At 48.7% G+C, this 12,294-nt stretch overlaps 1 protein-coding gene across 1 annotated transcript in view; it reads left to right on the top strand.

Moving 5' to 3' along the window:
* Pik3r6 (phosphoinositide-3-kinase regulatory subunit 6) overlaps positions 1–11,061 on the top strand; it is a 46,490-nt gene extending 35,429 nt beyond the window's left edge. Inside the window, exons 15-20 of the mRNA XM_005349827.2 lie at positions 352–439; positions 731–801; positions 1,391–1,479; positions 3,697–3,817; positions 9,720–9,832; positions 10,321–11,061. Coding sequence (XP_005349884.1) covers positions 352–439; positions 731–801; positions 1,391–1,479; positions 3,697–3,817; positions 9,720–9,832; positions 10,321–10,474 — 636 coding nt within the window. The 3' untranslated portion in view covers positions 10,475–11,061. The remainder of the gene's footprint in view (positions 1–351; positions 440–730; positions 802–1,390; positions 1,480–3,696; positions 3,818–9,719; positions 9,833–10,320) is intronic.
* Positions 11,062–12,294: the final 1,233 nt, after the last annotated feature.

Here is a 12,294-nt window from a genome sequence, read left to right as displayed (position 1 = left end):
GCAGGCCAGAAGAGGGCACCAGACCTCATTACAGATGGTTGTGAGCCACCATGTGGTTGCTGGGAATTGAACTCAGGACCTTTGGAAGGGCAGGCAATGCTCTTAACCACTGAGCCATCTCTCTAGCCCAACAAGAACTTTTCAAAACAGCTTAGGACTGGGGGCATCTGTTAGCTTACATTGCTGAAGAGGTCAGGACTGATGTGGCCATCCCCTCTGTGTAGCTCAGAACCTATCACTGGCAGGCGGTTGGGCGGGACACCTCAGGCTTTCTCCAAGCCCCCTTCTTCCCTCCTCCCCTCATTTCCTCATTCCCTCTTTCCTTCCCTCCCTGCCTCTTCTTGTCTCTAGATCTTCACCAACCTGAGTCATGACCCTACAGAGGACATTTTCCTCACAGAGCTGAAGGTGAAGATCCAAGACTCCAAGTCCCCCAAAGGTGAGCTTCTGTTCCCTTTCCCCGAGCTCACCCTGGCTCAGCTTCCCCTACACTCACTCTCTTGCCTCTCACCAGATGTCACCCTTATGGTCGCCCTGCTATATCATGGGCCTCTGCTGAATGCTAGGGCCACACTTACCTCTCTACCTCAGAGCACCCCCAGATTGAAAGGCAGTCTCCCTAAGATGTCACCTCTCCACCCAGAGACAGCTACCAGGTCTATTCAGCAGCTAAGCCTCAACGACATGGGGGAGGGAATGTCACCTTATACACTCTCTTATCTCCCCTCAGAGGGATCTTCACCCCGAAGGAAGGGGACAGCTGAAGGCACAGGAGCTGAACTGTCTGTGTGCTACCAGAAGGTTGGTGTCATTGGCACAGCCAGCAGGGACAGGTGGTACGGCTAGTGAAAGCCAGCCAGCCTCTGGGACATGGGGGTTGTAGACAGAGCCAAAGGAAGGCACACACGCGCCCTTTCTTGACGATATCCACGGACTCTTTTAGACTCCGGAGCATTCTGCAAGGATGGAGTAAGGGTGAAATTGACCTCACACACAGGCAAGGCATCAATGTGCTCTAAGAAATTAGAGGGTTGGATGGGCATGGCGGTGCATGTCGTAACGCCTTGAAACAGAGCAAGTGGAGTTCTGTGAGCCTGAGGCCAGCTAGAGCTACACAGTGAGACCTTGTCACAAAAAAGAAAGAAAGAAAGAAAGAAAGAAAGAAAGAAAGAAAGAAAGCAAGAAAGCTGGTTTCTTGCTCAAACACTTCTTCCTTATGAGGTACCCATTGGCTCACTGGGGACTAGGGATGTCTAAGCCTCTTCCCACAGGCCCGTTTTGGTATCAGCACCCCAGGGAGACTCTCAGGGCAGGGAGACGTGAGACCTGAAAATGCAGGAAGGGCACATTCTCAGGACCCCCTCTTTAGCTCTTCAATTACCATCCCCAGGCCCTGCTCAGCCACAGGCCCCGGGAGGTCACTGCTTCTCTGCGGGCCATCGGCCTGGTCCTGAAGACCATTCCAGCCAGTGACACTGAAGGTGAGGATCTGGGAATGCAGAGTGAAGAGGTGGAGGGATGAGGAGAAAATCAGGGCGAGAGGAGGGAAAAGGGCTGGCTGACAGGAGATGGGGAAGCCGGGTGGGGGTGGAGGTCTCACAGCTTCCCTGCCTCAAAGAGCTCTGGTTGGGAAGAGCTGAGGCCTTGAGAAAAGCCAGACCCCTGCCCTCAGGAGGTCCACTGCCAAACAACCCAGACTATCCCAGCCTTGGGACAGCCTCCACAGCTGGAGTGGGGCAGAAGGCCTCTCCACTCGGAATTAGGCCTCCAGAGCCGGCGGCTTCTGCTGGGAAATGGTGGCTTTTACATATTGTTCCAAAATAAAAATAAATGAATGAATGAAATGGAGCAACAGTGAAGAAATTAGCTCACATAGACTCACACAGCCTCCGCTTGAACTTCACAAGCGCTCCCTGATCCCCTAGAGGGAAGAAGAGGTGGCGACACGGATGACCAGCACCAAACATATTTCCCAGGAGCCTAGCAGCATTCTGTTAGGTGCATATGAATTCTCTGAGATCAATATTATCAGTATTCCTAAGTCCTTCCTGAAAAGAATTGAAGCAAAGAAAACACTTCCTCAGGGTCACCCCTGCAAGGGTCCAGAGCCAGGCACCCTTACTCAGCGCTCCTCTCCACTGCCCCATAGTCTCTGCGAAATTCCACAGTTTAGGCTTCAGGGCCATGACCCACACAAACTTGGGGGAGATCATTTCTGAGAATTCAGGAAAGCTCACCTAGGGCAGAACTGTATCTGTTCACCTGTCTCCACAGTACCTCGAAGGTACCTGGCACCCAGCAGCTCCTCAGGACGATAGTGCAGTGCCCAGGCCTGTAATCCTAGCGCTCGGGAGGCTGAGGCAAAGAGATCATGGATTCAAAGCCTGAGCTACATCATGAGCCCCCATCACAAACAAACAATTTGTTGAACAGATGAAGTCATGTTTATGCACACAAATTTGTCTCAAAATAAGATGGCGTCTCACAATGTAGGCCAGGCTGGTCTCAAACTTGGTACCCTCTCGCCCAACCTCCTGTATCAGTGCTCTTACAGAGGCATCCAGCTCAGAAAGAAGTCCAAGTGAACTGAACTCTCAGGTGACCTGTAACATGTTCATATTCTACAAGACAGTCTTTCTTGTGGCATGTCAGTGTCCTGCCAGGGGCTCATGGTCTGGAAGAGGCTGTGAAGCAGTGGACCAGAAGAGCAGGGGTAGAGCTGGGGAGGCAGAATCCTTACCCTTTTTGCCTCTTGCTATCTGTGGTGACTTTGGGCAAGGGATGTGTCACTTTCATACTTTTAAATAGAAAATACAGGTACTAGACACTAGTTTGTGTGCACATAGTAAACGGCTAATGTTAGCTCTGCCCACGGTGAACCTGGTGGCACACACTTGTAATCTGAGCAAGCTCAGGATGGGGGGCACAGGGTTCAGATCAAGGTCATCTTTGATTACATAGTAAGTTTGAGGCCAGATAGGACTAGAGGAGACCCTGCCAAAAAAGAAGAAGGGGAGGAGGGGAAGAGGAGAAAAGGGGAGGCCAAGTATTGTATCCTTCCTTTTCCTTCATAAGACTCTCACTTGTATCCTAACCCCGAGCCATCACAGAGGTGAGACCAGAGTCACGCTAGAAGCCCACTGCTCTAAGCACCATCTTTAGCTGGCAGAGAGAACTTAGGCCTGACAGTGGTCACACATGGTGACTTTTTGATACACTGCTAAGAAGTGGGGTGGGTGGGGACTAGGGATGTGAATTGCTGATAAAATGTTTATCTAGTACATTTGAGGTTCCAGTTTCAATTCCCAACACTACTGAATGCATTTTAAAAAAAAATTACAAAGATAGGAAAGCCCAGTATGGTGGTGCATTCCTTTAATCCCTGCACTCAGGAAGCAGAGGCAGGCAGATCTCTGAGTTTCAGGCTAGCCGGGGCTACACAGTGAGATCATTTTCTAAATATGGAGCCCTAGGACTTGGCTTGGTGATCACCAGGGGTTCAGAAACTCAGTTGATTCTCCAGGGAAGCAGATGGGAAAGGAAGAAAGAACAAAAGCGTGGTTAGGACCAACATGGAACCCAGAAGTGAAGGCCACAGGACGGGGTGAACTGGAAACAGAGGAGAAGACAGGGTTATGGGGGGTTTCTTAGGACCCAGAGTCTCCAGCTTCCCACTCACCACCCCCCATTTCATTTGGTTTCAGGGTTCTCCCACTGCACCTCACCAAATGCTGCTTCTGCTGCAAACTGCACTTGTCTACATGTCAGTGTGACGGAGGTGGTCAAGTCCTCCAATCTTGCAGGAAGGTCTTTCACTGTGAGTTCGGGTGGATTAGGAAGGGGGACAAGCAGAGGGGGACAGGCAGCTGGTGAAGGAGCCTGCAGGGGTGGGGGATGAGGGTGGGGAAGGAATTCAGAGAAAGGGAGCTGACTGGTGACCCTTCACTCCTGCCGTGGGACTTTCCAATCAGTGTGGGAAATGGGGAGGCTCTGCAGGTATAAGAAAGGCACCGAGCCCCGTCTTCCGTCTGCAGCCCGTTTGAGGACTAAGGCATCCCCTGACAACCACAGTTGCCCACCCGTGTCATCCCAGTCACGGCCCTGCAGCCAGACTCCTCCAGGACAGACAACACCCATGCAGCTCTCTCACCCTCATTGTTCCTCTGAACACATGCATGCATGCACACACACACACACACGTACACGCACACACACACAGAGCCCCACGGTCCCACCTGAACGGTGCTCACACCAACATTGACTCCTGGGCATCACCCACCAGACAGGCTGTGTGCAGATAGCTTCTGAAATAAATTCTGCACCCACACTGACCAGACCCCAACAAACTCCTCCTCACCTGGAGCCTTGATGTCAGTCAGTCTCTTTCCTGGTGGTCTTTGGAGTCTCTTTTCTCTTTCTCTGCCTATGACCTCTCCTTCTTCCCTGCTCCTTCCTCTGCAGACAGACTCAGGCCTCCTCTCCATCCTAGAAACAGACAAGCAACTCTACCTTGACCATGTTTTCTCCCTGGCTACCAGCTCCTTTCTCCTGTCAAGCTTTTTAAAAAGATACTTGTAAGAGTTTGAGGTCTGACCCATGACCGCTTTGCTCACAGCTATTGCTGTGAGCTTCCCCGACTGCAGCAAAGTCACCTCCGTGTTGCAAAGCCAATGGGCTTTTCAGTCCTTCCATTTCTCTGTTTCAAAGGCATGTTTTCATCTCCAGATGAAATGTTTCAGTGTTTATTTTGAGTCATGGTTAGGATAGCTGGGGGACATTTTTCCTTGTATAAATACTTTGGGTGTTTTTTCATTAATTATATTTTTATATAATTGATAGATACAGTGGATAGTGGTCTATAGTAACATTTTTGCTCAAAAATACATGAAGTCAGCTGGGAATGGTGGTGCATGCCTTAAGCAGCACTCGGTAGGCAGAGGGCTACTTAACTCTGTGAGTTCAAGGTCAGCCTGATCTAGAGAGTGAGTTCCAGGTCAACTTCCAGTTTATATAGTAAGGCCCTGTTTTAAAAATAAAATAAATATATATAAAACATATATATTTCATATATATGAAAGGTTTGTGCATCAGTCCTGATGGGATCTTGTTTATTATGTCATTAAATATTTCTTAATGATGGTTACATATACATATATGATTTTTGAAATGTTTTTTGTAAGATTAAAAGATCTTCTTTCACTATTATAAGCATGCCAGTGGGAACACGCGTAGGGTTAAACAGATGCTAACACTCATGATTTTGCCTTTGAAACCTTCCCTAGTGAGCTGGCATCCGTCCATCTGGACATTTTACCACACTGGTCTCCAGACCCCACCCCCACTGTGTCACACCCCCATATGTGGTCATAATTTTAAAAAGGGGTCAATACACTAGTTGACTTGTTTCATCTTTGTGAATCTGGTCATCAAAATCTGCATGGTTTTAACCTGGATTTCTGTCTCTCCATATTAGTGAAGCTGCTTTTTCTCATATTTAGAGATAATCTTTCTTTCTTTATATCCTGTTTATGCTCCCACTCATAATGATACATGGTAGCCTTGTTTTATATGAGAACATCATTCTTTTGTTTGTCTCATAGCTTTGGAATATTTTCCAAAATTTTTTCTTTATTTATTTTTTAACTTTTCTATTTCAATTCCCTGCCTGGGAGTTCTACAAGTCACACCTTTGGGCTTTGCTGTGTTATCCTTGTTCCCACATTCTCTTTGCAATACACTCTGTGGGGGGGGAGGCTGTCTACCTGGGAAGCCCGTCCTGATGCTTCTTCCCTACCCCCACTCCCTGGTGAGCTGAGTACCCCCCCCCCTTGTGCTCGCCCAGACTCTGGGGACAGTTATGGGAACACTGCAACCCTGTAAATGGCACGGCAGAGGGGTGGGGTGGGGGCTCTGAAAGTGAGTCCTTATCTTGGGGCTTCCAGCACTCAGGGTATCTGGCACATAGCAGACCTCAAGGATGCTCACTAGTCACCCAGGGCTTCCAACATCTCACCCCTGCCCCTGAAGCTCACTTCTCCTAGGTGAGCTGTCCACAGCAGGAGAACTCTGTTGGCTCTAAATTGCTCTGATGGCTCGAATCTGCCTTAGCATGGGACAGGGTCTTTAAGCTTGAAGCTGTAAGGTGGGCCTGGTTACCCTGAACTGCAACTTCTCTTTTGGAGTCAGTTCCTTCTACTAACCTCTGCTCGTTTGACCTCATTAAATAACCTGGCTAGGGGCTTTTGGATATCTAAGCTAACCAGCCCAGCAAGTTCCCTTTTTTATCTCTTGCTGACTTGCTAAGTGAAATTCCAGTAGCTGTGTTTCCTCTCCTGGAATCCCAACAGGTTTCATCAGATGGTAAACACCAAGCCACAGAGGGGAAGCTCTTGGTGAGCTGGAGGGAAGGTGCCCCAGCTGGGACCAGCAAGAGCCCCGTGGCAGGTTCAGTGGGCTTGCCTTTGACTGGCTGCATGCTTGATAGCTAGGACTGATAGCAACAAGGCAAGGACAGAAAAAAAATGCTTCAGGTGTGGAACAAACAATGCCAGCAGGGAAGAGGAGCGTTTTCCCTGTTCCTTCATCTTGCGGAGTGGCATCCTTTGCAAAACTTGCAACTGGCCCTTGCCACTGGCCTCCAGAGTTGCATTATAGATGTATGTTGTCTTCATGGTCCACAGCCCAGGAGATGGGGTGTGCCTTGGCATGTAGACCCCAGAGGCAAATGCAACAGACAGATGTATGGAGTGTGAGTCTGGGTCGTGGCAGACACCTGAAGAACCCCATAGGTACCAGGGACAAGAACACTGATTCAGGATGCTATACTCAGCAGGTCACACCCAGTTCATCTGACCTCAGTCAGTCTCTTTACTTAGGTGACCCCTATCCCTCACCAGGTACAGTCAGTTTGAGCACAGCCTGTAAACTAATTAATCCTGGCTGCCCCTAGGCCCCTCTTTATGCAGGATCTCATGCCTCTGCAGCTCCTCTGGATATTTCTGGAAGGTGACCAGAGACTCCCCAGTGCAGACAACCATCTGGTGAACTGTCTAGTTACAGCGCAGTGGGCTCCATGGCCTGCTCACCTGCCACAATACACTTCTCCATCACAGATAAGAGTAACCCCTCCATCACAGATAAGAGCTCTAGGGGACACAAATTGCTTCAGATTCTACTGCGCAACCAGGCATCTCTTCCCTTTGTCAGGCTCCGTCATGGGGTCGGTCTGCTCCCCTCCCATCTAATGGATGTTTGTGGGCTTCTTTCTTCTCCACTCACGGATCAGTTGTTCAGGTTCACAAAAGGGGAAAGGGAGTAGGGAGAAGGGGTTTGGGTTAGGGGACAAACAGACAAAAAGAATATGCAGGAGTTTTCCTTCTTCCTCTGTTTTTTTTTTGTTTGTTTGTTTGTTTGTTTGTTTTTTCCTGGAGCTGAGGACTGAACCCAGGGCCTAGCGTTCTACCACTGAGCTAAATCCCCAACCCCTTCCTTCTTCCTCTTAACACAGCTCCTTCATCACCAAGACGACTGTTTATGCTTATGTTCTTCTGGAGGAATTACAACCAACAATAACAACAGCAATAGTAATGAGGATCCAACACTAACACGGTGCTGTGTCCCACACACTGTTCTAAGCCTTCACTGTTTAGCCTTGACTGGCTTGAAGCTCAGAGATCAGCCTGCCTCTGCCTCCCAAGTGCTGGGATTAAAGACCTGTGCCACTTTTCCAGGCCTGCCCTCTTGAAACAATAACTCATGAAATCCCACTGTGCTGTTCATATTCTCCTGGGTGTGGGAGACTTGTGAACCTACCTGGGGCCACACTCTTCGTTAAGACTGACTCTCCACCACTCCAGAAGCCATCACCTGTCCTCCTCCTCTTCCGTGGGGGATGGGGACTCTTTGCATTTCTATTGCTGTGATAAAACACTGACCAAAAACAACCTGGGAGGAAAGGGTTTACTTTAATTTATAGGTTAGAATCCATTGTGGTGGGAAGCCAAGGAAGTAATTTAAGCAAGAACCTGAGGGGAGGAACAGAAGTAGAGACCATGGAGGAGTGCTGTTTAACTGGCTTGCTTCCCAGGGCTTGCTCAGCCTGCTTTCTTATAGAACCCAGGGACACCTGCCCACAGTGGACTGGGCCCTCCCATATAATCATTAATTTTTTTAAATACTCCACAGAGTTACCTATCAACCAATTGATGGGAACACTTTCCTAACTGATTCCCCTCTTCCCAGGACTCTAGTTTGTTTGTTTGTTTTTTACTGATTTTTACTGAGCTCTACATTTTTCTCTGCTCCCCTCCCTGCCTCTCCCCTTCAACCCTCTCCCAAGGTCCCCATGCTCCCAATTTACTCAGGAGACCTTGTCTTTTTCTACTTCCCATGTAGATTAGCTCCATATATGTCTCTCTTAGAGTCCTCATTGCTGTCTAGGTTCTCTGGGATTGTGATTTGTAGGCTGGTTTTCTTTGCTTTATGTTTAAAACCCACTTATGATTGAGTACATATGATAACTGTCTTTCTGGGTCTGGGGTACCTCACTCAAAATGGTATTTTCTAGCTCTATCCATTTGCCTGAAAATTTCAAGATGTCATTTTTTTTTCTGCTGTGTAGTACTCCATTGTGTAAATATACCACAATTTCCTTAGCCATTCTTTGGTCGAAGGGTATTTAGGTTGTTTCCAGGTTCTGGCTATGACAAACAATGCTGCTATGAATATAGCTGAGCACATATCCCAGGACTCTGGTTTGTGTCAAGTTGAAAAAAACTATAGCACACAGGGCTCCTGGACCCCTTTCGCTTCCATGCTGGCACATCCACTGACCCGGACCCCTTCTGCTTCTGTGCTCGCACTCTGACTGACCCGGGCCCCTTTCCTTTTCCGTGCTGGCACACAGATTGACCTGGGCCCCTTCCGCTTCCATGCTCGCACACCGACTGACTTGTTCTTGTGCAGGTCTTCTGCAGGCGACCACAGCTGCTGTGAGCACAATGGTCCTGTCATATCCAGAGGACACTGTTTTGCCCCAGTTCTCCCCGACACCTGGCTTTTACACTTTTCTGCCCCTTGTGTGATTCTTATAAGCATGCAGGGTTGAAACCACTTGCAAGAAACAGATTCTGAGGCTTCCTGACACCTAGGGCTGTCTGTGTACTTCCAAAAGCTCCTGTCTATGTGTGGGGGACTCTGCAAGGCCCTCCTGGCACCCCACGGTCCAAAGTTCTCTTTTCCATAGGAAGGGCCTCTCTGGAAGTCCCCTTTGTCTAGAGTCAGGATGCCTATGGGCTGCTTCCCACTGACTTAGAGTTTTACTTGACAATTTCTTGGACACCCTGGTTATGTTGCCCCAGGTAAAGAATTATGCATATAATTTAATACTGAGAACCAGGGCCACCTAGCAATATGGTTGCCCTAGGAGATGTTCAAGATACATGCAGAAACTCTAGCTTGATAACCCACCAGGTACTGCCCACAGCATTCTATTTTGTATTCATAATGAAGCCTAACAGGTCAAGGAAAGAACTGCAGAACAGAAGCAGCATCCCATGCGAGGCAACATGGGGGCAGTTTATGTAGTCACTGCTCAGTCACCAGCAGGAAAAGAGCAGGGACCCCTTGGGATGGAGGGAGGAAACACTCCAGATCCCACGGTAGGACGTGTTGGCAGGACCGGCTGTTGAGTTTATTTATATAAATTTTCTCTGATGTAGACAGCGACAAACACCTTTCGGACATCCAGTATCCAAGTCCAGAGCCAAGACCAGAGGCTGCTGACACTGTGGCTGGACAAGGACAGCCGGCGCACTTTCAGGGACGTGGTCAGGTGAGGGGGCTTCTACCCCAGGACTCCAGTTCCCACAGGGAGAATTGAAACGCCCACAGTCTCCTGTCTTTGGCCCAGGGTACTTATCAGAGTACCTGTAGCCAGGCAGGTTTTAGACCATGCCCTATGACTAGTGCTAAATGGTCCCAGGATTCCTAGGAGCACACAGCCTGCAAGCCCTCCTGTTTTAGCCCCTCTGCTGGCACTGACCCTTCATCAGAGGCTCCCCTTTTGGAGCACCTGTACCCCCACTTTGTGACTTTTGCAGGTTTTCTCCAGGGAGTTAGACACAGAGGCACAGTGACCTAGATCCAAGCATCTTCCCTATCTGAGAATATTGGTGTACGATGACCTCCTTCTCTGATTTGTCCTCTGTCCTCTTTGTGACCCTTCCTCTGTACCCGAGAACAATTGGTCTGCCTTTTCAATGTGCTGGGTGTGTCTCATCCCTGAGGGTAGTCTTCCAAACTGGTCTCTCCCCACTGCAGATTTGAGGCTGGCCCCTGCCCAGAGCCATGTTCACGGTCTCAGAAATCCAAGATGGCGGGGTTCCATCCACATGGGCAGGAGAGAGAAAAGAATACAGCCAAATCCAGTCCTCTTCTGATGCCCATCAACACATTCTCTGGCGTCATCCAGTGAGCCTGAAGGATAATAGAAGGTCTGGATCCGGGGCAGCAGACCCAGGAAGAAAGAAACACTACCTACCCACCCATAACACTCAGACCAACAGCTCACTGAGCAGCTCTGCTTGGACCAGGAGCCAGGAAAGCCTGGGAGGTGAGAGATCCTGGATTGTGATGAAGAAGGACCTGTCCCAAGGTTGATGGATTGCCGGACAACGCTGGGATGAAATGAACACATGCTCACACAACCCGGCTTCTTCCAGAACATCATTTTTGTGCTGATATTCATCTCCCACTTCTCAAGCCAATTTAGGCTCCCTAGGGAGTCCTGAAAACCCATGCCAAATACACCCACAGGTATAGATGGGTGGTTCAGTGGTAGAACACTTACTTAGTACATTGGAGGCCTTGGGCTTGACCCCAGCACCATTAAAAGGGGGTCGGAGCTGATGGGTACAATTTTTGTACAGAGTCCTTTGGCTGAGGAAGAAACAGGAAGGAAGGAAGGGACACTGTCCTGCTTCCTGCTGAGTCTGTACCATCCTTTCCAGCTCTCAGGTCACGGTTTATCCCTACTGAGGCGGTCTGTCTCAGTAGAGAAGAGAATGATAGCATCAATAAAAGCACTCTAAAGTGTTTCTGCGTGTGTGTGTGTGTGCACATGTGTGTGCTGCAGTATGTATGTATGTATTATGTATGTATGTATGTATGTATAAATATATCAAAGACAATTTGTAGAAATTTGTTCTTTCCTTCCATGGTATGGTCTTGGAACAGAACTCAGGTCAACAAGCTTGACAGTAATCACCTTTGCCATCCCCGTGGCCCTATTTGTACTGCAAAAGAAATCAGAAGACAGAACTTAATCTAACCGAATGGATTCTCTTAGGCCAGGCCACAGTTCTGTGTCATATCCACTGCTGTGGTCTGGCCCCCTACTCTTTCATCACCTAATTTTTCTTAACTTCAGGACTCTCCCAAGTAGAGGCAGGAATGCAGGGCAGCATCAGAGAAATCAGAATTAAAGAATAATAATGATGATGATGATGATGTCTTAAGTAAAAAAATTGCACATCTGTAACGTGTATAATAAAAACCCAGAGACAGATATTGGGGTTCAACTTGAAGAAAAGCAAAAGCAGCCAAGCCACTAGAGAGCTCTTACCTCTTTGAAATCTTCAGACTGAAAGAGAGTGAGTTCCTGCCTCCTCCTGCCTTATATTTCTCTCTAGTGCTGGGATTAAAGGCATGCACCACCATGCCTGGCCTCTATGCTAACTGGTGTGGCTGCTGGGATTAGAGGTGTGTGCCACCACTGCCTCGCCTGTATGGCTGACAAGTGTGGCTGCTTTGCACCGACCTTCAGGAAAGCTTTGGTTATTAAAATACAAATGAAATGTCACTACACATATCCAGGTACAAAAGATCAGGGACAAACAAAGCTGTAGTGTCCTCGGCCCCATCACCAGCTGCAGGGTAGGAGAGAAACAGACCAAGTCCAAGGGGCTTAGATCCGAGTCCCTTCCTGTCAGATTGATAGAGTCCCAGAGGACAGTGAGAGAGAAGGTGGCAGATCCCTTTGAAATCGGGAATCTATACTGCTTCCTCTTCCGTTGCTATGGAAAACATCATGGCCAAAAAGCAACCGGAGAAACAGTTTATTTTGGCTCATGGTTCCAGAGGAATATGAGTCCATCATGGTGAGAGGGAGTGGCAACAAGCAACGAGCATGGCAGCCAGAAGGCAAGAGCTCACATCTTCAGACACAATAAAAAAAGCCGAGAGATCAAAGCTCTCAAAGCCCTTGCCAGATGTGGTGGCTCATGCTTGTAATCT

This window comes from Microtus ochrogaster, chromosome 7, assembly GCF_000317375.1.
Source record: "Microtus ochrogaster isolate Prairie Vole_2 chromosome 7, MicOch1.0, whole genome shotgun sequence".
Lineage (NCBI taxonomy): Eukaryota > Metazoa > Chordata > Mammalia > Rodentia > Cricetidae > Microtus > Microtus ochrogaster.
The sequence above is the reverse complement of the archived record's forward strand: the minus strand, read 5'-3'. Positions and strand labels throughout refer to the sequence as shown.